The 25,568-nt window shown below is 42.0% G+C and overlaps 1 protein-coding gene across 1 annotated transcript; it reads left to right on the plus strand.

Annotated features, from left to right (window-relative positions):
* The first annotated feature begins 19,679 nt into the window (after positions 1-19,679).
* Positions 19,680-23,790, plus strand: LOC138355388 (uncharacterized). Its single transcript, XM_069310277.1, has 4 exons — positions 19,680-19,733; positions 19,863-20,897; positions 21,158-21,243; positions 23,646-23,790. Exons 1-4 carry the CDS (start codon positions 19,680-19,682, stop codon positions 23,788-23,790), a joined length of 1,320 nt encoding a protein of 439 aa, XP_069166378.1.
* The last annotated feature ends 1,778 nt before the right edge of the window (positions 23,791-25,568 follow it).

A 25,568-nucleotide genomic window follows, 5' to 3' on the forward strand; every position in this document is an offset into this window, starting at 1 on the left:
AACATACAGTACCAGTAACATACAGTACCAGTAACATACAGTACCAGTAACATACAGTACCACTCAACATACAGTACCACTAACATACAGTACCAGTAACATACAGTACCAGTAACATACAGTACCACTAACATACAGTACCACTCAACATACAGTACCACTAACATACAGTACCACTAACATACAGTACCAGTAACATACAGTACCAGTAACATACAGTACCACTAACATACAGTACCAGTAACATACAGTACCAGTAACATACAGTACCACTCAACATACAGTACCACTAACATACAGTACCACTAACATACAGTACCAGTAACATACAGTACCAGTAACATACAGTACCACTCAACATACAGTACCACTAACATACAGTACCACTAACATACAGTACCAGTAACATACAGTACCAGTAACATACAGTACCAGTAACATACAGTACCACTAACATACAGTACCACTAACATACAGTACCAGTAACATACAGTACCAGTAACATACAGTACCACTAACATACAGTACCACTAACATACAGTACCAGTAACATACAGTACCAGTAACATACAGTACCACTCAACATACAGTACCACTAACATACAGTACCAGTAACATACAGTACCAGTAACATACAGTACCAGTAACATACAGTACCAGTAACATACAGTACCACTCAACATACAGTACCAGTAACATACAGTACCACTAACATACAGTACCAGTAACATACAGTACCAGTAACATACAGTACCAGTAACATACAGTACCACTCAACATACAGTACCAGTAACATACAGTACCAGTAACATACAGTACCAGTAACATACAGTACCACTCAACATACAGTACCACTCAACATACAGTACCAGTAACATACAGTACCACTAACATACAGTACCAGTAACATACAGTACCAGTAACATACAGTACCAGTAACATACAGTACCACTAACATACAGTACCAGTAACATACAGTACCACTCAACATACAGTACCACTAACATACAGTACCAGTAACATACAGTACCACTGAACATACAGTACCACTAACATACAGTACCACTAACATACAGTACCACTAACATACAGTACCAGTAACATACAGTACCACTCAACATACAGTACCACTAACATACAGTACCAGTAACATACAGTACCAGTAACATACAGTACCACTCAACATACAGTACCACTAACATACAGTACCAGTAACATACAGTACCAGTAACATACAGTACCACTAACATACAGTACCACTAACATACAGTACCAGTAACATACAGTACCAGTAACATACAGTACCACTCAACATACAGTACCACTAACATACAGTACCAGTAACATACAGTACCACTCAACATACAGTACCAGTAACATACAGTACCACTCAACATACATTACCAGTAACATACAGTACCACTCAACATACAGTACCACTAACATACAGTACCAGTAACATACAGTACCAGTAACATACAGTACCACTCAACATACAGTACCACTCAACATACAGTACCACTAACATACAGTACCAGTAACATACAGTACCAGTAACATACAGTACCACTCAACATACAGTACCAGTAACATACAGTACCACTAACATACAGTACCAGTAACATACAGTACCAGTAACATACATTACCAGTAACATACAGTACCAGTAACATACAGTACCACTAACATACAGTACCAGTAACATACAGTACCAGTAACATACAGTACCAGTAACATACAGTACCACTCAACATACAGTACCACTAACATACAGTACCACTCAACATACAGTACCACTAACATACAGTACCAGTAACATACAGTACCAGTAACATACAGTACCAGTAACATACAGTACCAGTAACATACAGTACCAGTAACATACAGTACCAGTAACATACAGTACCAGTAACATACAGTACCAGTAACATACAGTACCACTCAACATACAGTACCAGTAACATACAGTACCAGTAACATACAGTACCAGTAACATACAGTACCACTCAACATACAGTACCACTAACATACAGTACCACTCAACATACAGTACCACTAACATACAGTACCAGTAACATACAGTACCAGTAACATACAGTACCAGTAACATACAGTACCAGTAACATACAGTACCAGTAACATACAGTACCAGTAACATACAGTACCAGTAACATACAGTACCAGTAACATACAGTACCACTCAACATACAGTACCAGTAACATACAGTACCACTCAACATACAGTACCACTAACATACAGTACCAGTAACATACAGTACCAGTAACATACATTACCAGTAACATACAGTACCAGTAACATACAGTACCAGTAACATACAGTACCAGTAACATACAGTACCACTCAACATACAGTACCACTAACATACAGTACCAGTAACATACAGTACCAGTAACATACAGTACCAGTAACATACAGTACCAGTAACATACAGTACCAGTAACATACAGTACCACTCAACATACAGTACCACTAACATACAGTACCACTCAACATACAGTACCAGTAACATACAGTACCAGTAACATACAGTACCAGTAACATACAGTACCAGTAACATACAGTACCACTAACATACAGTACCAGTAACATACAGTACCAGTAACATACAGTACCAGTAACATACAGTACCAGTAACATACAGTACCACTAACATACAGTACCACGTAACATACAGTACCACTAACATACAGTACCACTAACATACAGTACCAGTAACATACAGTACCAGTAACATACAGTACCAGTAACATACAGTACCAGTAACATACAGTACCAGTAACATACAGTACCAGTAACATACAGTACCAGTAACATACAGTACCAGTAACATACAGTACCAGTAACATACAGTACCAGTAACATACAGTACCAGTAACATACAGTACCAGTAACATACAGTACCAGTAACATACAGTACCAGTAACATACAGTACCACTAACATACAGTACCACTCAACATACAGTACCAGTAACATACAGTACCAGTAACATACAGTACCACTAACATACAGTACCAGTAACATACAGTACCAGTAACACTACAGTACCAGTAACATACAGTACCAGTAACATACAGTACCCGTAACATACAGTACCAGTAACATACAGTACCAGTAACATACAGTACCAGTAACATACAGTACCAGTAACATACAGTACCAGTAACATACAGTACCAGTAACATACAGTACCAGTAACATACAGTACCAGTAACATACAGTACCAGTAACATACAGTACCAGTAACATACAGTACCACTCAACATACAGTACCAGTAACATACAGTACCAGTAACATACAGTACCAGTAACATACAGTACCAGTAACATACAGTACCAGTAACATACAGTACCACTCAACATACAGTACCAGTAACATACAGTACCAGTAACATACAGTACCAGTAACATACAGTACCACTAACATACAGTACCAGTAACATACAGTACCAGTAACATACAGTACCACTCAACATACAGTACCAGTAACATACAGTACCAGTAACATACAGTACCAGTAACATACAGTACCAGTAACATACAGTACCACTAACATACAGTACCAGTAACATACAGTACCACTCAACATACAGTACCAGTAACATACAGTACCACTAACATACAGTACCAGTAACATACAGTACCAGTAACATACAGTACCAGTAACATACAGTACCACTAACATACAGTACCAGTAACATACAGTACCAGTAACATACAGTACCACTCAACATACAGTACCAGTAACATACAGTACCAGTAACATACAGTACCAGTAACATACAGTACCAGTAACATACAGTACCACTAACATACAGTACCAGTAACATACAGTACCACTCAACATACAGTACCAGTAACATACAGTACCACTCAACATACAGTACCAGTAACATACAGTACCACTAACATACAGTACCACTCAACATACAGTACCAGTAACATACAGTACCAGTAACATACAGTACCAGTAACATACAGTACCAGTAACATACAGTACCACTAACATACAGTACCAGTAACATACAGTACCACTCAACATACAGTACCACTAACATACAGTACCACTCAACATACAGTACCACTAACATACAGTACCAGTAACATACAGTACCACTCAACATACAGTACCACTAACATACAGTACCAGTAACATACAGTACCAGTAACATACAGTACCACTCAACATACAGTACCAGTAACATACAGTACCAGTAACATACAGTACCACTCAACATACAGTACCAGTAACATACAGTACCAGTAACATACAGTACCAGTAACATACAGTACCAGTAACATACAGTACCAGTAACATACAGTACCACTCAACATACAGTACCAGTAACATACAGTACCAGTAACATACAGTACCAGTAACATACAGTACCAGTAAACATACAGTACCAGTAACATACAGTACCAGTAACTACAGTACCAGTAACATACAGTACCACTCAACATACAGTACCAGTAAACATACAGTACATACAGTACCAACATACAGTACCAGTAACATACAGTACCAGTAACATACAGTACCAGTAACATACAGTACCAGTAACATACAGTACCAGTAACATACAGTACCAGTAACATACAGTACCAGTAACATACAGTACCAGTAACATACAGTACCACTCAACATACAGTACCAGTAACATACAGTACCAGTAACATACAGTACCAGTAACATACAGTACCAGTACATACAGTACCAGTAAACATACAGTACCAGTAACATACAGTACCACTCAACATACAGTACCAGTACACATACAGTACCAGTAAACATACAGTACCAGTAACATACAGTACCAGTAACATACAGTACCAGTAACATACAGTACCAGTAACATACAGTACCAGTAACATACAGTACCAGTAACATACAGTACCACTAACATACAGTACCAGTAACATACAGTACCAGTAACATACAGTACCACTAACATACAGTACCAGTAACATACAGTACCAGTAACATACAGTACCAGTAACATACAGTACCAGTAACATACAGTACCAGTAACATACAGTACCACTAACATACAGTACCAGTAACATACAGTACCAGTAACATACAGTACCACTCAACATACAGTACCAGTAACATACAGTACCAGTAACATACAGTACCAGTAACATACAGTACCAGCTAACATACAGTACAGTAACATACAGTACCAGTAACATACAGTACCACTCAACATACAGTACCAGTAACATACAGTACCAGTAACATACAGTACCAGTAACATACAGTACCACTAACATACAGTACCAGTAACATACAGTACCAGTAACATACAGTACCACTCAACATACAGTACCAGTAACATACAGTACCAGTAACATACAGTACCAGTAACATACAGTACCAGTAACATACAGTACCAGTAACATACAGTACCAGTAACATACAGTACCAGTAACATACAGTACCAGTAACATACAGTACCAGTAACATACAGTACCAGTAACATACAGTACCACTCAACATACAGTACCAGTAACATACAGTACCACTAACATACAGTACCACTCAACATACAGTACCAGTAACATACAGTACCACTAACATACAGTACCACTCAACATACAGTACCAGTAACATACAGTACCACTCAACATACATTACCAGTAACATACAGTACCACTCAACATACAGTACCAGTAACATACAGTACCAGTAACATACAGTACCACTCAACATACAGTACCACTCAACATACAGTACCACTCAACATACAGTACCAGTAACATACAGTACCACTAACATACAGTACCACTCAACATACAGTACCAGTAACATACAGTACCACTAACATACAGTACCACTCAACATACAGTACCAGTAACATACAGTACCACTCAACATACATTACCAGTAACATACAGTACCACTCAACATACAGTACCACTCAACATACAGTACCACTCAACATACAGTACCAGTAACATACAGTACCACTCAACATACATTACCAGTAACATACAGTACCACTCAACATACAGTACCACTAACATACAGTACCACTCAACATACAGTACCAGTAACATACAGTACCACTCAACATACATTACCAGTAACATACAGTACCAGTAACATACAGTACCAGTAACATACAGTACCAGTAACATACAGTACCACTAACATACAGTACCACTAACATACAGTACCACTCAACATACAGTACCACTAACATACAGTACCACTAACATACAGTACCACTCAACATACAGTACCAGTAACATACAGTACCAGTAACATACAGTACCAGTAACATACAGTACCAGTAACATACAGTACCAGTAACATACAGTACCAGTAACATACAGTACCAGTAACATACAGTACCACTCAACATACAGTACCACTAACATACAGTACCACTCAACATACAGTACCACTCAACATACAGTACCAGTAACATACAGTACCACCAACATACAGTACCAGTAACATACAGTACCACTCAACATACAGTACCAGTAACATACAGTACCACTAACATACAGTACCACTCAACATACAGTACCAGTAACATACAGTACCACCAACATACAGTACCAGTAACATACAGTACCACTCAACATACAGTACCAGTAACATACAGTACCACTCAACATACAGTACCAGTAACATACAGTACCACCAACATACAGTACCAGTAACATACAGTACCACTCAACATACATTACCAGTAACATACAGTACCACCATCATACAGTACCACCATCATACAGTACCACCATCATACAGTACCACTAACATACAGTACCAGTAACATACAGTACCACTCAACATACAGTACCAGTAACATACAGTACCACTCAACATACATTACCAGTAACATACAGTACCACTCAACATACATTACCAGTAACATACAGTACCAGTAACATACAGTACCACTCAACATACAGTACCAGTAACATACAGTACCACTCAACATACAGTACCAGTAACATACAGTACCACTCAACATACAGTACCAGTAACATACAGTACCACTCAACATACAGTACCAGTAACATACAGTACCACTCAACATACAGTACCAGTAACATACAGTACCAGTAACATACATTACCAGTAACATACAGTACCACTCAACATACAGTACCAGTAACATACAGTACCAGTAACATACAGTACCACTCAACATACAGTACCAGTAACATACAGTACCACTCAACATACAGTACCAGTAACATACAGTACCACTCAACATACAGTACCAGTAACATACAGTACCAGTAACATACATTACCAGTAACATACAGTACCACTCAACATACAGTACCAGTAACATACAGTACCAGTAACATACAGTACCATTCGTTCACCACCAAGCAAAGATACTCTTAAAGAGTTGTTTTGTTTACAAATACGCGATATACCTAATGCTGAATATATCCTGGTCTTCAATACCGACAAATATGCTATAGTTGCTTATTAACTCAGTAGACTAGTTATATACTCAGATCTTAAACTCAAATGACTGAGCAGAGAGCTTCCTTAAAATGCCCTCGAAAGTATTTAGGACATATTAAATCCTAAAAGGATCCACTTGTAAATTATTCTCATTTTATCAGAGACTTGAAAGGCAGAATATATATATTGTTTTGAGTGAATTTGATCATCTTGATACCTGGACGAAAGTAAACATATTTAACAGTGTCTCAGCTTGTACGAATGTGAAATGCTGACTGACCTTAGTAACGTATATTATAAATAGGGGAAATGTTCCAGGTGTATCTTCGGCGTCCATTCTAGCATTCATTGTAATCACTTACCTAGCCTGGTGGCCACACCTACACTGGCTGCCCAGTGTCAGCAGACATACGTCTAGTGTCAGCAGGTGTAAGTGTACCGTCAGCAGACATACGTCTAGTGTCAGCAGGTGTAAGTGTACCGTCAGCAGACATACGTCTAGTGTCAGCAGGTGTAAGTGTACCGTCAGCAGACATACGTCTAGTGTCAGCAGGTGTAAGTGTACCGTCAGCAGACATACGTCTAGTGTCAGCAGGTGTAAGTGTACCGTCAGCAGACATACGTCTAGTGTCAACAGACATAAATCTAGCGGACAATAAGTCACAATAACGTGACTGAAACTTAAGACACCCAACCCACAACTCTGAGAACAGTTCTCAAGTGGTAATCACGACTCGCTAATGGTTCTGGAACGGACCGAAACGTCGTCAGTTCTTAACTTTTCAGATATGTGGGCTGGGTATCTTAAGTCTGGCGTCAGGGGGGGGGGACATCGTTAGCAACATATTAGCTGGGGAAGGTTTCAATGATTAGACGGGTTTAGTATGGATTTGTCGTTATTAAGAAGAGTATTGTTTTTTATTATAATGGAGAGCTGGGGACTTGTGGGACTTTTTGGGACTCCCACAAGTCCTGCTCGCTTGGTGGAGGCGGTCACCGACGTCCTTACCGCGCAGGTACATTTATGGAAGTGTATAACTAAATAGATCAGTAACCAGCAACACCCAACACCGTCTACAGTTTCTGGTGTGACGCCCTCTGGTGTTGTGATCCCCCCCCCCTGTAACCTGGTGGTGAGCCTGGTATTGTGATGACCACCCCCCCCCCTTCTGTGTTGTGTTGACCCCCCCCCCTTCTGTGTTGTGTTGACCCCCCCCCCCCCCTTCTGTGTTGTGACGTGAGGTGCAGGTGCCTGAGAATGTTGGCCTGACCCACCACAAGTTCCAGCAAGCCAAGTGGAGCATCTTTGTCTGGCCAACCTTCCTGTCTCCACACACAACACTTTATACTCCCTACCTTTGTGTCCCCCCTCCTCTCTCTCATTATCTCTCTCTGCCTCTGTCTCTCTCTCTCTCTGTCTCTCTCTGCTTCTGTGTGTGTGTGTCTCTCTCTCTCTGTCTCTCTCTGCTTCTGTGTCTCTCTCTGTCTCTCTCTCTCTGCCTCTCTCTCTCTCTCTCTCTCTCTCTCTCTCTCTCTCTCTCTCTCTCTCTCTCTCTCTCTCTCTCTCTCTCTCTCTCTCTCTCTCTGCCTCTGTCTCTCTCTCTCTCTGTCTCTCTCTGCTTCTGTGTGTGTGTCTCTCTCTCTCTCTGTCTCTCTCTGCTTCTGTGTCTCTCTCTGTCTCTCTCTCTCTGCCTCTCTCTCTCTCTCTCTCTCTCTCTCTCTCTCTCTCTCTGGCTCTCTCTCTCTCTCTCTCTCTCTCTCTCTCTCTCTCTCTCTCTCTCTCTCTCTCTCTCTCTCTCTCTCTCTCTCTCTCTCTCTCTCTCTCTCTCTCTGGCTCTGTCTCTCTCTCTCTCTCTCTCTTTCTCTCTAACACCACCCACACCACATAACACCTCCCACACCACATAACACCTCCCTCACCACATAACACTACCCACACCACATAACACCACCCTCACCACATAACACCAGCCACACCACATAACACCAGCCACACCACATAACACCAGCCACACCACATAACACCAGCCACACCACATAACACCAGCCACACCACATAACACCACCCTCACCACATAACACCTCCCTCACCACATAACACCACCCTCACCACATAACACCAGCCACACCACATAACACCAGCCACACCACATAACACCAGCCACACCACATAACACCTCCCTCACCACATAACACCTCCCTCACCACATAACACCACCCTCATAATTGCACACTAGTTTCTCCATCAGCTATCTCACCCTGTCAGAGTAAAAGAGACAAATGTATGTGAATGTATGTGTGTATATATGTATGTATATATGTATATGTACGTATAAGTGTGTGTGTGTGTATGTATATGTATGTGTATAAAGTATATATGGAAGCTGATCAGAATTACATTTCACCTTTGTAAATGCACATTAATTAATGACACTATGTAAAAGACACATCGAACACTTTATGTAGGGCAGACGTAACTCTGTGTAGCTATGTATTTATGTCTGTAGGTTAGATTACCATTTTAAAAGCACCGAATCACCTTCTGTGGTTGATTGTTCAATAAACCCTTGAACTATATGTTTAACACATCTTTCACCCTGTCCATGGAGGACAGAAGAAAATGTATATATGCTGGTTAGCATTGTAAATGTGTGGTCACGTCTGTGGTAGAAAATAATAATAATAAAAAAAACACATAACACCATCCTCACCACATAACACCTCCCTCACCACACCACATAACACCACCCTCACCACATAACACCTCCCTCACCACACCACATAACACCACCCTCACCACATAACACCTCCCTCACCACACCACATAACACCACCCTCACCACATAACACCTCCCTCACCACACCACATAACACCACCCTCACCACATAACACCTCCCTCACCACACCACATAACACCACCCTCACCACATAACACCTCCCTCACCACACCACATAACACCACCCTCACCACATAACACCTCCCTCACCACACCACATAACACCACCCTCACCACATAACACCTCCCTCACCACACCACATAACACCACCCTCACCACATAACACCTCCCTCACCACACCACATAACACCACCCTCACCACATAACACCTCCCTCACCACACCACATAACACCACCCTCACCACATAACACCAGCAACACCACATAACACCAGCAACACCACATAACACCACCCTCACCACATAACACCACCCTCACCACATAACACCAGCAACACAACATAACACCACCCTCACCACATAACACCAGCAACACAACATAACACCACCCTCACCACATAACACCAGCAACACAACATAACACCACCCTCACCACATAACACCAGCAACACCACATAACACCACCCTCACCACATAACACCAGCAACACAACATAACACCAGCAACACAACATAACACCACCCTCACCACATAACACCACCCTCACCACATAACACCAGCAACACAACATAACACCACCCTCACCACATAACACCAGCAACACAACATAACACCACCCTCACCACATAACACCAGCAACACAACATAACACCAGCAACACAACATAACACCACCCTCACCACATAACACCAGCAACACAACATAACACCACCCTCACCACATAACACCAGCAACACAACATAACACCACCCTCACCACATAACACCAGCAACACCACATAACACCACCCTCACCACATAACACCAGCAACACAACATAACACCAGCAACACAACATAACACCACCCTCACCACATAACACCACCCTCACCACATAACACCAGCAACACAACATAACACCACCCTCACCACATAAGACCAGCAACACAACATAACACCACCCTCACCACATAACACCAGCAACACAACATAACCCCACCCTCACCACATAACACGGAAGTTGAATTAGATCTAGGTATCCCCATCTCTGCTGTCAAAACTGTATTGCTCCAAACATTCAGATCTGATAGGAAAGAACTTACTGACTCCCAACGACCTGAAAGTACTAGTATAAAAGCTATGATTTGTTCAGATCTGAAACCTACATCTATGGACAGCACAAAACGTCCACTAGACTGTGCGACACAGTGGTTGCAAGGATCAGGTTGGGTTACCGTTACCTGTGGCAGATGGCTGCAGGTGACGGGTCTCCCAATCCTGAGCACTCCAGTTGCAAACTCTGTGAGCAGGAACTACGGCACGATCTCCCGCACTACATCACTGAATGCCCAGTTATTAGACCTTTCAGACCAGTTGGCATGAGGTACCTGGAGCTTTGCAATTACTTTATTCACTCTCGTATTCTTGAAGATATCCTCACAGTATACCCAAAATTTGCCAGTGCAGGCTATTAAACACATGGCTCTGTATGACTAACCATCCTGCGAGATGGGGACTTGTATTACCACTGCTACCTTATTCAATCTTGTGTTGTTGATATCCTCAAAATGCATCCGGAGTCTGCCAGTGCAGACTGCCCATCACATGCCTCTGTATGACTAACCATCCTGTGTGATGGGGATTTTTTAGCATCACCTAGTTAGCTTTTTTGACACACTGTACTCCACTTCATATAGTCTAGGGTAGCTGCACTAATGCAGATGTACCTCATATCTTAATAAAAAAAAAAACACATAACACCAGCAACACAACATAACCCCATCCTCACCACATAACACCAGCAACACAACATAACACCACCCTCACCACATAACCCCATCCTCACCACATAACACCAGCAACACAACATAACACCACCCTCACCACATAACACCATAACACTAGTGCGGTCTGGTAAACATGCCACAACTTTTCTGACTTTGATCAAACACTGCCATTACCTTTTATCACTTTAATATTATTTTATTGTATTAATATTTTGTGTAATATGCCTCTGTAGTAGGAGACAATAATTGTAATAGTTATTTACCTGTGTCACCGTCTCCACATCTTAAGGAACAAGGGGCCAGATTCACGAAGCAGTTACGCAAGCACTTACGAACCTGTCCGTCTTTTCTCAATCTTTGGCGGCTTTGTTTACAAATATCAAACAGTTAATGGGCTCCGAAGCACCAAGAGGCTGTTTATAACAATAACAACAGTTGATTGGCAAGTTTTCATGCTTATAAACAGTTTAATAAATGTTACCAAAGCCGTCAAAGATTGAGGAAAGATGTACACGTTCGTAAGTGCTTGTGTAACTGCTTCGTGAATCTGGGCCCAAGAACTATAATGCCTCAACATGCCTTAAGATCTTGCCAGTGAGAAGGGAGGTAAACACTGTCACCTCGGCTTTACTTACTCTGTCAAGAGCCTCACTCCTCAAACCCGACATTAACCTCATTTTTTTTAGTCTTGTCTTAATCACTTTAATCGGTAATATGTTAGTTTATGTGATACAGTATATTGTAATCAATAATAATAATAATTGTCAATTTTAACTATGCTGAACGTTTGCTTAAAATTCACACAATCCTCTCGATAAAAATATAAATAATAATAATAATAATAATAATAATAATAATAATAATAATAATAATAATTAGAAGAAGAAGAAGAAGAAGAAAGGGTAGGAGAAGAAGAAATAATAAAAATAATAAAAATAATAAATATAATAATAATAATTATAATAATAATAATAATAATAATAATAAATAGGGAGAAACCCCGTAAGAGCCGTGATGAGGGTTCGAACCAATGCGGTTGATGTTTCCAGGCACACGCCCTAGCGACTAGACCACGACATGGTAAAAGGATTGCAACCTCCAGTTCTACTGAAAACACCAGGGTTTCCCGAGGCTTCCGCTGAAGCCGGACCAGGATTTTCACACAGCCCCCCCCCCCCCCTGCACTCTGGTTCCGTCATCCAGGAATGGTCTACCTCTGACGCCGCTCTTTCAGTACACACAGTAATCACACTACCGTGACTGCATCAATGAGAAAAAGCCGTAGGAGCCGTGAAGAGGGTTCGAACCTGTGCGGTGGGTGTGTTCACGCACACGCGCTAGCCACTAGACCACGACATGGTAAAAAGGATTTCAACCTTTCATTGATTTTTTTCTTTGATGCAATCACGTTAGTGTGATTACTGTGTGTAATACAAATAGTAGTAGTAATACACATTATAAAATTTATACACTAATATTCTCTTATCCGTTATTATTATATGCTTAGACATTATTAAATATGCTCACTAGGTATACACAACACAACAATTTCTTCAGTTATCAAATACTCATCATGGGACCTGCGGGGTTCCGCCGCTTCCTCTCTCATACCTTAGTCTTACATACTGAATATATATACATATATATATATATATATATATATATATATATATATATATATATATATATATATGTATATATATATATATATATATATATATGTCGTACCTAGTAGCCAGAACTCACTTCTCAGCCTACTATTCAAGACCCGATTTGCCTAATAAGCCAAGTTTTCATGAATTAATGTTTTTTCGTCTACCTAACCTACCTAACCTAACCTAACCTAGCTTTTTTTGGCTACCTAACCTAACCTTACCTATAAATATAGGTTAGGTTAGGTTAGGTAGGGTTGGTTAGGTTCGGTCATATATCTACGTTAATTTTAACTCCAATAAAACAAATTGACCTCATACATAGAGAAAAGGGTTGCTTTATCATTTCATAAGAAAAAAATTATAGTAAATATAATAATTCAGGAAAACTTGGCTTATTAGGCAAATCGGGCCTTGAATAGTAGGCTGAGAAGTGAGTTCTGGCTACTAGGTACGACATATATATATATATATATATATATATATATATATATATATATATATATATATATGTATATATATATATATATATATATATATATATATATATATATATATATATATATATATATATATATATATATATATTTTATTTTAGCGCAAATCTTTGTACATATTAATAAATAACAAACAGACGCGATTAAACAAATTTATCACATTACAATTTCCTAGATGCTGCGACCTATAGGACAATCTCGTCTAGAATACTTGCTTTATAATATCTAGTAGTGTTGGCCCTAGTAATATTGAGGATATTAAAGAACTGTTGCGATAATGAGTTGTGCCTCGCGTTAGGCTGTGCGGTTCTAGTCACCCTACTAGGAAGCTTTCTCACCAATAGTGAGTACGCACCCCCAAGTTCCATTCTAATTAAAGGAGAAGATAAAGGCAGATAGGACTTGAGAATACAAATAATTGAGATTTACTTTACACAAAAGGGTATACTAACCTATACCTTTTTACCTGAATAAGCGTTTTGAATTTTGAATTTTTTTGAATTTTATGAAGTCAGAACTTATAACAACGGATTTGATATATAAAGATGAAGGATATATTGGTTTGAATGTCGAGCGGATATAAATAACACCTGCCTAGTATAGCTACCAGGGCTACTGTAGTGTTCTCTGCTTGTAGCACCCGTGTAATATAGCTACAAGGCCTACTGTAGTGTTCTCTGCTTGTAGCACCTGTGTAATATAGCTACAAGGCCTACTGTAGTGTTCTCTGCTTGTGGCACCCGTGTAATATAGCTACAAGGCCTACTGTAGTGTTCTCTGCTTGCGGCACCCGTGTAATATAGCTACAAGGCCTACTGTAGTGTTCTCTGCTTGTGGCACCCGTGTAATATAGCTACAAGGCCTACTGTAGTGTTCTCTGCTTGTGGCACCCGTGTAGTATAGCTACAAGGCCTACTGTAGTGTTCTCTGCTTGTGGCACCCGTGTAATATAGCTACAAGGCCTACTGTAGTGTTCTCTGCTTGTGGCACCCGTGTAATATAGCTACAAGGCCTACTGTAGTGTTCTCTGCTTGTGGCACCCGTGTAATATAGCTACAAGGCCTACTGTAGTGTTCTCTGCTTGTGGCACCCGTGTAATATAGCAACAAGGCCTACTGTAGTGTTCTCTGCTTGTGGCACCCGTGTAATATAGCTACAAGGCCTACTGTAGTGTTCTCTGCTTGTGGCACCCGTGTAATATAGCTACAAGGCCTACTGTAGTGTTCTCTGCTTGTGGCACCCGTGTAATATAGCTACAAGGCCTACTGTAGTGTTCTCTGCTTGTAGCACCTGTGTAATATAGCTACAAGGCCTACTGTAGTGTTCTCTGCTTGTGGCACCCGTGTAATATAGCTACAAGGCCTACTGTAGTGTTCTCTGCTTGTAGCACCTGTGTAATATAGCTACAAGGCCTACTGTAGTGTTCTCTGCTTGTGGCACCCGTGTAATATAGCTACAAGGCCTACTGTAGTGTTCTCTGCTTGTAGCACCTGTGTAATATAGCTACAAGGCCTACTGTAGTGTTCTCTGCTTGTGGCACCCGTGTAATATAGCTACAAGGCCTACTGTAGTGTTCTCTGCTTGTGGCACCCGTGTAATATAGCTACAAGGCCTACTGTAGTGTTCTCTGCTTGTGGTACCCGTGTAATATAGCTACAAGGGCTACTGTAGTGTTCTCTGTTTGCGGCACCCGTGTAATATAGCTACAAGGCCTACTATAGTGTTTCTGCTTGTGGCACCCGTGTAATATAGCTACAAGGCCTACTATAGTGTTTCTGCTTGTGGCACCCGTGTAATATAGCTACAAGGCCTACTAGTTATCCTTCAACTCTTGAACGGGTCTTGTGATCATTCTAACTATATGCCATGTCTTACCGACATACATCTCACCGCTAACTGACGCTTAGTGATTATCTAGACTGTACACCTGTTCAATCCCACCACAATAGCAATAATTACTATACAGTAAATTACTAACAAATGTAGCTTCATAATGTGACTAGATTATATCTTGAGGTTATCTTGAGATAATTTAGCGGCTTAGTGTCCCCGCGGCCCGGTCCTCAACCAGGCCTCCACCCCCAGGAAGCATCCCGTGGCAGCTGACTAACTCCCTATTTACTGTTAACTGACTAACTAACCTATTTACTGCTAGGTAACAGGTGCATCAGGATGAAAGAAACTCTGCCCATTGTTTCTCGCCGGCGCCCGGGATCGAACCCAGGACCACAGGATCACGCGTCCAGTGTTCTGTCCGCTCAGAGTACATAATTATAATTACTATACACGTTACACTTGTTATTATGACTTTCTCTTATTTAAATAATGTAGTACATTTCTTAAGTAAACACACTTAATTATAAATGTACAATCCTTTATGAACAAATGTTTTTATTTGATTTCAAATACTGTATAGTGATAATGTTTGCTTATGTTATTAATTAATGTCTTGGCATGCGGGTCAGCGAGGGCATGACTTAGTAAGTATGAGAACTGTCCCTTGTAATAATTAGCTGAGTGAGTGTCTGCACCAGAGATACGACCCCCAGTATCCTCTGGCTCACAAGACGCGTCCACTTGCTTATCAAGATGAGGGGTTGTAACTTGGCACGCACTACTCTACCCCGTCTCTACCCGCACTACTCTAACCCGTCTCTACCCGCACCACTCTACCCCGTCTCTACCCGCACCACTCTACCCCCATTTCTACCCTCCCAAGCATACTTGTTTTATGTAGTCAGAGCCACCTAGTACACCCCCTCCCCCTACACCCGACTGTCACTGTGTGCTAAACATTCACCCTCCACAGCCTACCTTACTACACCCCGGGAAATACCGACTCTCAGCCAGGGTCCCCAGCACCCAACAGGCCTACTGCAGATTTACGTAGGCCCACAATGAAGCTCGTTAGGTAGGCCTATAGTTGACTCACAGGGATCTATCGAGATGGCGTCGAGGATTTGATGAAGTTAGCACGCGAGTGCATAGGCGCGCGGGGAGAGTATTTGGCAGCCAGCGTGCATTCCCAAGTCTTACTCCCGCAAGCCACACTGCATGTCCCTGTGCATGTCCTGAGTGTCCCAGTGTCCCAGACACAGTGTCTCACACCCTCTCCCACACACACATACACCCCTGTCTCCCACCCCCCTGGCCCAAAGTACCCCAGTCCGTGCCCAAAGTGCCAGCAGCCGCCCGACTCCCCCAGAATGATGCCTCCTTCTACTGTACGGGACGCCTGTCCTAATACTCTGTCCCCGCCTCTTTTCCTGAGTGTCTGCCAAGAGTGGGGTGACCCAGGGGTCAGGGGTCCCAGTGGTACGTGTCCTTGTAGTGCATCCCAGGGATGGGTGTCCCTGGGGTGAGTGCCCTATAGGTGGTTAGTCCAAGGATAGGCCTTGACAGAGGGAGGGGACAGGTGGGCTTGTTGGCATAGGCTATTTTGAGAGGGGGGGGGCCTGTTTAATTCAAATTGCTCTACATTTTCCATCTAGCCTGGGCCCTATTACCAGTGGTGCACGGCGCGGCCCTGTTCAGGGGTGGGTGTCTCAGGGGAGTGTCCCAGGGGTGGGTGTCCCAGGGTGAGTGTCCCAGGGGTGGGTGTCTCAGGGGAGTGTCCCAGGGGTGGGTGTCCCAGGGGGTGTCCCAGGGGTGGGTGTCCCAGGGGTGAGTGTCCCAGGGGTGAGTGTCCCAGGGGTGGGTGTCCAAGGGGTGGTGTTCCAGGTGTAGGTGTCCCAGGGGTGTGTCCCAGGGGGTGGGTGTCCCAGGGGTGGGTGTCTCAGGGGTGAGTGTCCCAGAAGTGGGTGTCTCAGGGGTGGGTGTCCCAGGGGTGGGTGTCCCAGAGGTGGGTGTCTCAGGGGTGGGTGTCCCAGGGGGGAGTGTTCCAGGGGTGGGTGTCCCAGGGGGGTAGTGTTCCAGGGGTGGGTGTCCCAGGGGGGAGTGTCCCAGGGGTGGGTGTCCCAGGGGTGGGTGTCTCAGGGGAGGGTGTCCCAGGGGGGTGAATGGCTCAGGGGAGGGTGTCCCAGGGGTGGGTGTCCCAGGGGGGTGAATGGCTCAGGGGTGAATGTCCCAGGGGTGAATGTCCCAGGGGTCAGTGTCCCAGAGCTGGGTGTCCCAGGGTGGAGTGTTCCAGAGGGGTGAATGTCCCAGGGGTGAATGTCCCAGGGGAGGATGTCCCAGGGGGTGAATGTCCTAGGGGTGAGTGTCCCTGGGGAGGGTGCCCCAGGGGGTGAATGTCCTAGGGGTGAGTGTCCCAGGGGTGAGTGTTCCCTGGGGAGGGTGCCCCAGGGGGTGAATGTCCTAGGGGTGAGTGTCCCAGGGGTGAGTGTCCCTGGGGAGGGTGCCCCAGGGGGTGAATGTCCTAGGGGTGAGTGTCCCAGGGGAGGGTGTCCCACAACAGGTGTGGCGGACCAGGTGCCTGCCACAGGTGTGGGAAGTGAGAGGCGCCTGCTGCTACCGTAGTCAAGAAGATTAAGTTTCCCCCCAACACAGTCTCAGAAAGTGTTAGAACAAACCCAGTTAAAAACAAAACCAAAATAAAACAATACAAAACCAAAAGTGTAACTTACGAAACTAAACTTGAACTGCAACTTAAAAACAAAAAAAATCTCCATAAAAAAGGGCTTTAGTGGGCATAAGTTGGGTTGGAGCAGTAAACCAGGACGCCTCACTCTACCAGGTACATGGCGGGTGCTTACTTAAAAATACTATCCAAGTCTTGCACTGAGTTTGGAAGTTTGTTGTGTGTGTAGGTAAGGTGTGGAGGACGGAGCGAGGCGCAGCTCCCACTGGGCGGCCGGCTAGACCAACACTGAGCCTCGCGCCTCCCGCCATCTCCTCCTCTCCCACCTGCAGTTGCCACTTGCTGTTCACTCTCACACACACACACTCACACACACACGCACACTCACACACTCACACACACATACACAATTATAGCCATACAAAACCTACCACCTGCTACGCTCATTTGTATTTGGTGGTCCATAAGCAGCGGTGCGCAGCTCCTCTATGAGGGAGAAAGTGCGTCAACTTTCTCCCCCTGTAATGATTGGCCATCTTAGTCTCTCAGGGCATTTGGGCCAGGAATTCCAACGCCCTACATTACTACCAAATTAGGCTTTTTTCTAGTCAAAACAAATACGTTTACGGAAAAAACTGATCATATTTATTTGTCAAAATTAGACAAATAAATAGTTTTATGGAATATAAGTTGCTTCTTCATCAAGTTATCGAATCAACGTATCACATGTTGATGAGTTGTCAAGTGTCAGAACACCAGTAGCGCGTCAATGCCACTTTCTCATCTCCAGTATTTCAAAAATTGATTCAACGTCCAATTTTTATTCGTCGATGCGCTGCTTCGTTAATTATAAATGTGACTGAGGAATGTTCTCATCTGCGCAACTATGAGCTTAATTATTTCCCTGGTGGGAAGAGTGTGCACAGCAGCTCTCTCCAAGGTCAGTGTGGCACGGTACTGTGCGCGCCATAACCTTCCCACGTGCTCTGCAGTCATTGTTCATAATTGTTGTATGTTGTTGCTGATTTTGTTGTGAATGTTATTGTTCGTGTGACTTTTTGTTGTGTAGTCGCCGTACCTATTGCTAGTTGTTGTTGTTATTGCTACACTTGTTGTTACTGCTACTGTTGTTATTGGTACAGTTGTTGTTATTGCTACAATTGTTGTTATTGCTACAGTTGTTGTTATTGCTACAGTTGTTGTTATTGGTACAGTTGTTGTTATTGCTACAATTGTTGTTATTGCTGCAGTTGTTGTTATTGCTACAGTTGTTGTTATTGGTACAGTTGTTGTTATTGCTACAATTGTTGTTATTGCTACAGTTGTTGTTATTGCTACAGTTGTTGTTATTGGTACAGTTGTTGTTATTGCTACTGTTGTTGTTATTGGTACAGTTGTTGTTATTGCTACAATTGTTGTTATTGCTGCAGTTGTTGTTATTGCTACAGTTGTTGTTATTGCTGCAGTTGTTGTTATTGCTACAGTTGTTGTTATTGGTACAGTTGTTGTTATTGCTACAGTTGTTGTTATTGGTACAGTTGTTGTTATTGCTACAGTTGTTGTTATTGGTACAGTTGTTGTTATTGCTACAGTTGTTGTTATTGGTACAGTTGTTGTTATTGCTACAGTTGTTGTTATTGGTACAGTTGTTGTTATTGCTACAGTTGTTGTTATTGGTACAGTTGTTGTTATTGGTACAGTTGTTGTTATTGCTACAGTTGTTGTTATTGCTACAGTTGTTGTTATTGGTACAGTTGTTGTTATTGCTACAGTTGTTGTTATTGCTACAGTTGTTGTTATTGCTACTGTTGTTGTTATTGCTACAGTTGTTGTTATTGGTACAGTTGTTGTTATTGGTACAGTTGTTGTTATTGCTACAGTTGTTGTTATTGGTACAGTTGTTGTTATTGCTACTGTTGTTGTTATTGGTACAGTTGTTGTTATTGGTACAGTTGTTGTTATTGCTACAATTGTTGTTATTGCTGCAGTTGTTGTTATTGCTACAGTTGTTGTTATTGTTGTTACTGCTACAGTTGTTGTTATTTCTACACTTCTTGTTATTGCTACAGTTAGTGTTGTTGCCATTGCTATACTTGTTGTTATTGTTAGTTGTTGTTATTGCTACAATTGTTGTTGTTATTGCCGCAGTTGTTGTTATTGCTACAGTTGTTGTTATTGCTACATTTGTTGTTGTTATTGTTTCAATTATTATTTGAAGTTTTGAAGAACAGTTTCTAATGCGTTGGTGTAGAAGCGAGGGTCAGGCAGCCTGGAGCTGAGTTTGTACAGTAGCCCATTGTATCTGGTGAAGCCTCGCTCTACACCAAACATGTTCCCTATACTGGTAAGTCCCGTATATCCCAGAGTGGGTCGTCCCAGTTCCACAACCATGGCAACGTTCAAGTTCAAGTTCAAGTAAATTTATTGAGAACAGGAAGTACATCTCAAAAGTATAGAGTAACTTAGGCTATTTCTACCCTCGTTCATCAACGTCCATAGTCTGAGCTCAGCATCGGTGTCTTGGCCACGGTTACGTCAGCACGTCAGGAAGTGCCTAGAGCAGTTTTGTTAGAAACATTGTAATTGGTGGACCAGTTTAGGAAAAAGCTATGATTGGCCTTCCCTAAAAGTAGGTAGAGTCTATTTCTCAGTGTGTCTAGAATTTCTGTCTCTGTTGGGAGAGGCTGGAGGCCTTTGGTTTGTGGGGAGCAAGTAAAAAATAAAGACTATGTAATGTTGACGTGAATTGTTGCTGATGGAGACGAGGAGACCTAAGCTACTCTATCCCTTTGAGATGTATTTCTTTCTTGTCTCAATAAACATACTTGAACTGGAACTTGATATGAATTCCTGAAATTCAGTCAAGTGTCCTTGTCACGTTGTCTATTGCATTATTTTTATTTACCTCAAAATGGGGCAAGATTGATTAGTAAGTTTTTTTAAATAATCTCACTGATTGTGTCCCGAAAACATTCCTCTTTGCTATTATCACCTCGGGGATAAATTGTGGGGGACCCATAGCCTCGGAGAAGAAAATAAAACGCATTCAAATAATTTTTTGTCGTTTGACTTTAAATACTTTTGAGTATTTGCTAATGTAATGGTGTGGTTTTATTAATTAATATTTTTCATTGGGTTAATATACGTGTTCGTGAAGAGAGGCCTCTACCCCTCTCGTTGATATAAATTACCTTGGCTAATTGCTAGAGGTTATCTGACAAAGATAACTAACGGTTCAACAAGGATATCAAATATAACAGTAATTAATTAGCGAGTCGCTCTGCTATGCATGTCAATTTGAGAGTGAAGGAAATGAGAATGTTGTGATTCACCAGGTTGTTACAACACGCCTCAGTGTCCCTGGTAAGGGGGGTGGGGGGGGGGCGAGGTGAGCAAGGGAAAGTCCTGTCCTGCTGGGTGGCAAGAGAATACTGTCTTAGAGGCCGAATCCAGGAGCTGAAGCTCAACCCAAACAAGCACAGATAGATGAAAAACATTTGCATAATCAATCATACATTAAAAAAAACATATATTCTGCAAACATAAACATATTGACATTGTACATACATACACAAACACACACACATTGTACACTATACACAGACTAAGACTGACCCCAACAGAAGCACAACTGATCAATACAACATACTCACCAAATGATGCTCAATCCATATGCTAATGTAAACATTTATACGAATACTCTCTTTTCTTTCTCTCTCTCTCTCTCTCTCTCTCTCTCTCTCTCTCTCTCTCTCTCTCTCTCTCTCTCTCTCTCTCTCTCTCTCTCTCTCTCTCTCTCTTAGGATCAGGTGAACTACACGATTCTCTTCCTTTGATATAAGACCTGATTTGAACAGGAAGGGATGGATAGAGAGGGGGGGAACGAGAAAGGGAGATATATAAATAAAGGAAAGAAAAGGGTATAAAGTTTACGGGCTCACCATAGCCCGTGCTACATGGATATTTCGTTCTGATTAGCTAAATCTAAAACAACAACAACAGGGAATGGAAGGGAAGAAGGGGAAAGAATGAAGTAGGTATGGTAGATGTGTGAGTGAGAAGAGCAGCACACATACACACACACACCGGGTATGAGCTACGAGGAGAGACTACGGGAATTAAACCTCACGTCACTGGGAGACAGAAGAGTTAGAGGGGATATGATCACCACATGCAAGATTCTCAGAGGAATTGATAGGGTAGATAAAGACAGACTATTTAACACAAGAGGCAAACGCACTAGGGGACACAGGTGGAAATTGAGTGCCCAAATGAGCCATAGAAACGTTAGAATTTTTTCAGTGTCAGAGTAGTAGACAAATGGAATGCATTAGGAAGTGATGTGGTGGAGGCTGACTCCATACAAAGCTTCAAGTGTAGATATGATAGAGCCCAATAGGCTCAGGATCCTGTACATTAGTTGATTGACAGTTGAGAGGCGGGACCAAAGAGCCAGAGCTTGACCCCCTCAAGCACAACTAGGTAAGTACACACCAGTGTCGCAAGCAATAATCAGAAGCGTCTAGGTGTTTAATTATGAACCTCAATAGAATAAGAATCAGAGGCTATATTTTACCTACTTAAACAAGTCGCTACAAATCCAAACTCAAATGTAAAGCTAAAGGTAAGGAGAGAAGAGGTGATATATAATGTAGGAGAGGATGTACAGTCGTTTAACTCAGTGAGGCAGGACTAACCTTATATATCTCCAATGACAAACAAGCAGAAAATCAAAGGGACAAATGTACCAGTAGTATGGAAGATGACCTCAACAACACGGGAGCCTCAGAATCTGTATGGTGCAATATACTAGCTCAGAATACTAGCAAAATTTTAATGAAGTGTGATACAGAGCAGACACAGCAACAGCAGAACAAGTTACAGATCTGCATAATGTGGTAAATGCTGCAGCTGAAGCCCAAGTTCTTATAATGGGGGATTTTAACCACGAGACAATAGATTGGGTGAATCTAACTTCAGAGTTGGAAGGAGAATAATTTCTTGACCTAATACAGGACTTCTTTCTCACACAACACGCGACACAGCCCTCCCGAGGTAACAACATTCTAGATCTGATACTAACATCAGAAGAGCCTATGATCCATCATATCCAGGCAAGGGAGAAACTCGCCCCTTCACATGACAACTGTGTCCTAAGATGAACACAATTATAGAAACCCATGAAGGCCAAGGACTATGACTTTCTAAACTACCTTCGAGGTGACTATCATAGACTGAGAGAGTTCAAAATACCTCCTGGAGGGAGTTAACACGAGAGCAAGACATAGAAGCAGGAGGGATGGGGGGGGGGGGGGGGGGGAGTAGAAATAGCCTAAGCTACTCTATCCCTTTGAGATGTATTTCTTTCTTGTCTCAATAAACATACTTGAACTTGACATAGAAGCATCATGAACAATTGTAATACTAATAATAATTCATTGTGTCGGGGGACAGGAAGCCAGAATGTATTCATACACACTAGGCATATATTAATGTCCCCCTCCTCCCCCTCCAAAGTTGAATTACTGACCCCACCAAGAATGCAATCCCACAAGTTGACTAAAGCCTGCGTACCTATTTACTGCTAGGTGAACAGAGGCATAAGGTGAAAGGAACTGTGCCCAATTATTTCTGTCCTGCCCGAGATTTTTCAAAGGAAAATTTTATTTTTAGTTGTATCAGTAACAGTTTAATGCAACAAGACCAGTATTATACAGGACAGCAGTAATACTAATTAAAATGGAGATCGCTATTTAAAACTATTCATTAATGTATAAGTGTTATATTTATACAGGTTTAAAGAAATGTAATTCGTAAAATAACTGCGCATTTACAACTGATTTAGTTTATCAAACAAGGTCAATGCATTATTCATTTAATAAAGCATGAATAATGATAATAGGCCAACATTGCTCATTATAATTATAAAATATAAACTGTATAACAGAAACTGGCGCGGCCCAGCATGTTATGATGGTTGGCGTGGTGCACCACCATGAGTGCCAGTACCCTCAGTTCCTCAACCCTCTCAGCGACGGAAGGTGGCGTATGAGGAGAAATTGAAATTGAAATAAATTTATTGAGGTAAAATACACACAAAGGGATGAGGTAGCTCAAGCTATTCTCACCCCGTTCAGTACATCGTGTTAATACATACATATACACACATCACAAACAATAAACATATTACCAAACATTCTGAGAGATAAACATATACATTTCCTGGTATGAGGAGAGATCAGAAGAGCTAGACCTACAAGGTTTGTTAAAAGAGAGAGAAAGAAGACATGAAATACATAGGGGGATTGACATAAGAGATGTTCACAGTAAATACCTATCGAACAAGAAGGCATGGATTTAAGTTTCAGAAACAGATGGGGTGCACTAGGCAACAGGCAATTGGAAAAGCAGGGTTCCAGAGCTAAAGCTCGATCATGCAGGTACAAATTAGCGAGCACACACACACACACACACAGCTTCAGGAATCTGTACACCAGTTGATTGACAGTTGAGAGGCGGGACCAAAGAGCCAAAGCTCAACCCCCGCAAGCACAATTAGGTGAGTACACACACACACATATACAGGGGGCCTCGTAGCCTGGTGGATAGCGCGCAGGATTCGTAATTCTGTGGCGCGGGTTCGATTCCCGCACGAGGCAGAAACAAATGGGCAAAGTTTCTTTCACCCTGAATGCCCCTGTTACCTAGCAGTAAATAGGTACCTGGGAGTTAGTCAGCTGTCACGGGCTGCTTCCTGGGGTGTGTGTGTGTGGTG

Source organism: Procambarus clarkii, chromosome 67, assembly GCF_040958095.1.
Source record: "Procambarus clarkii isolate CNS0578487 chromosome 67, FALCON_Pclarkii_2.0, whole genome shotgun sequence".
NCBI lineage: Eukaryota > Metazoa > Arthropoda > Malacostraca > Decapoda > Cambaridae > Procambarus > Procambarus clarkii.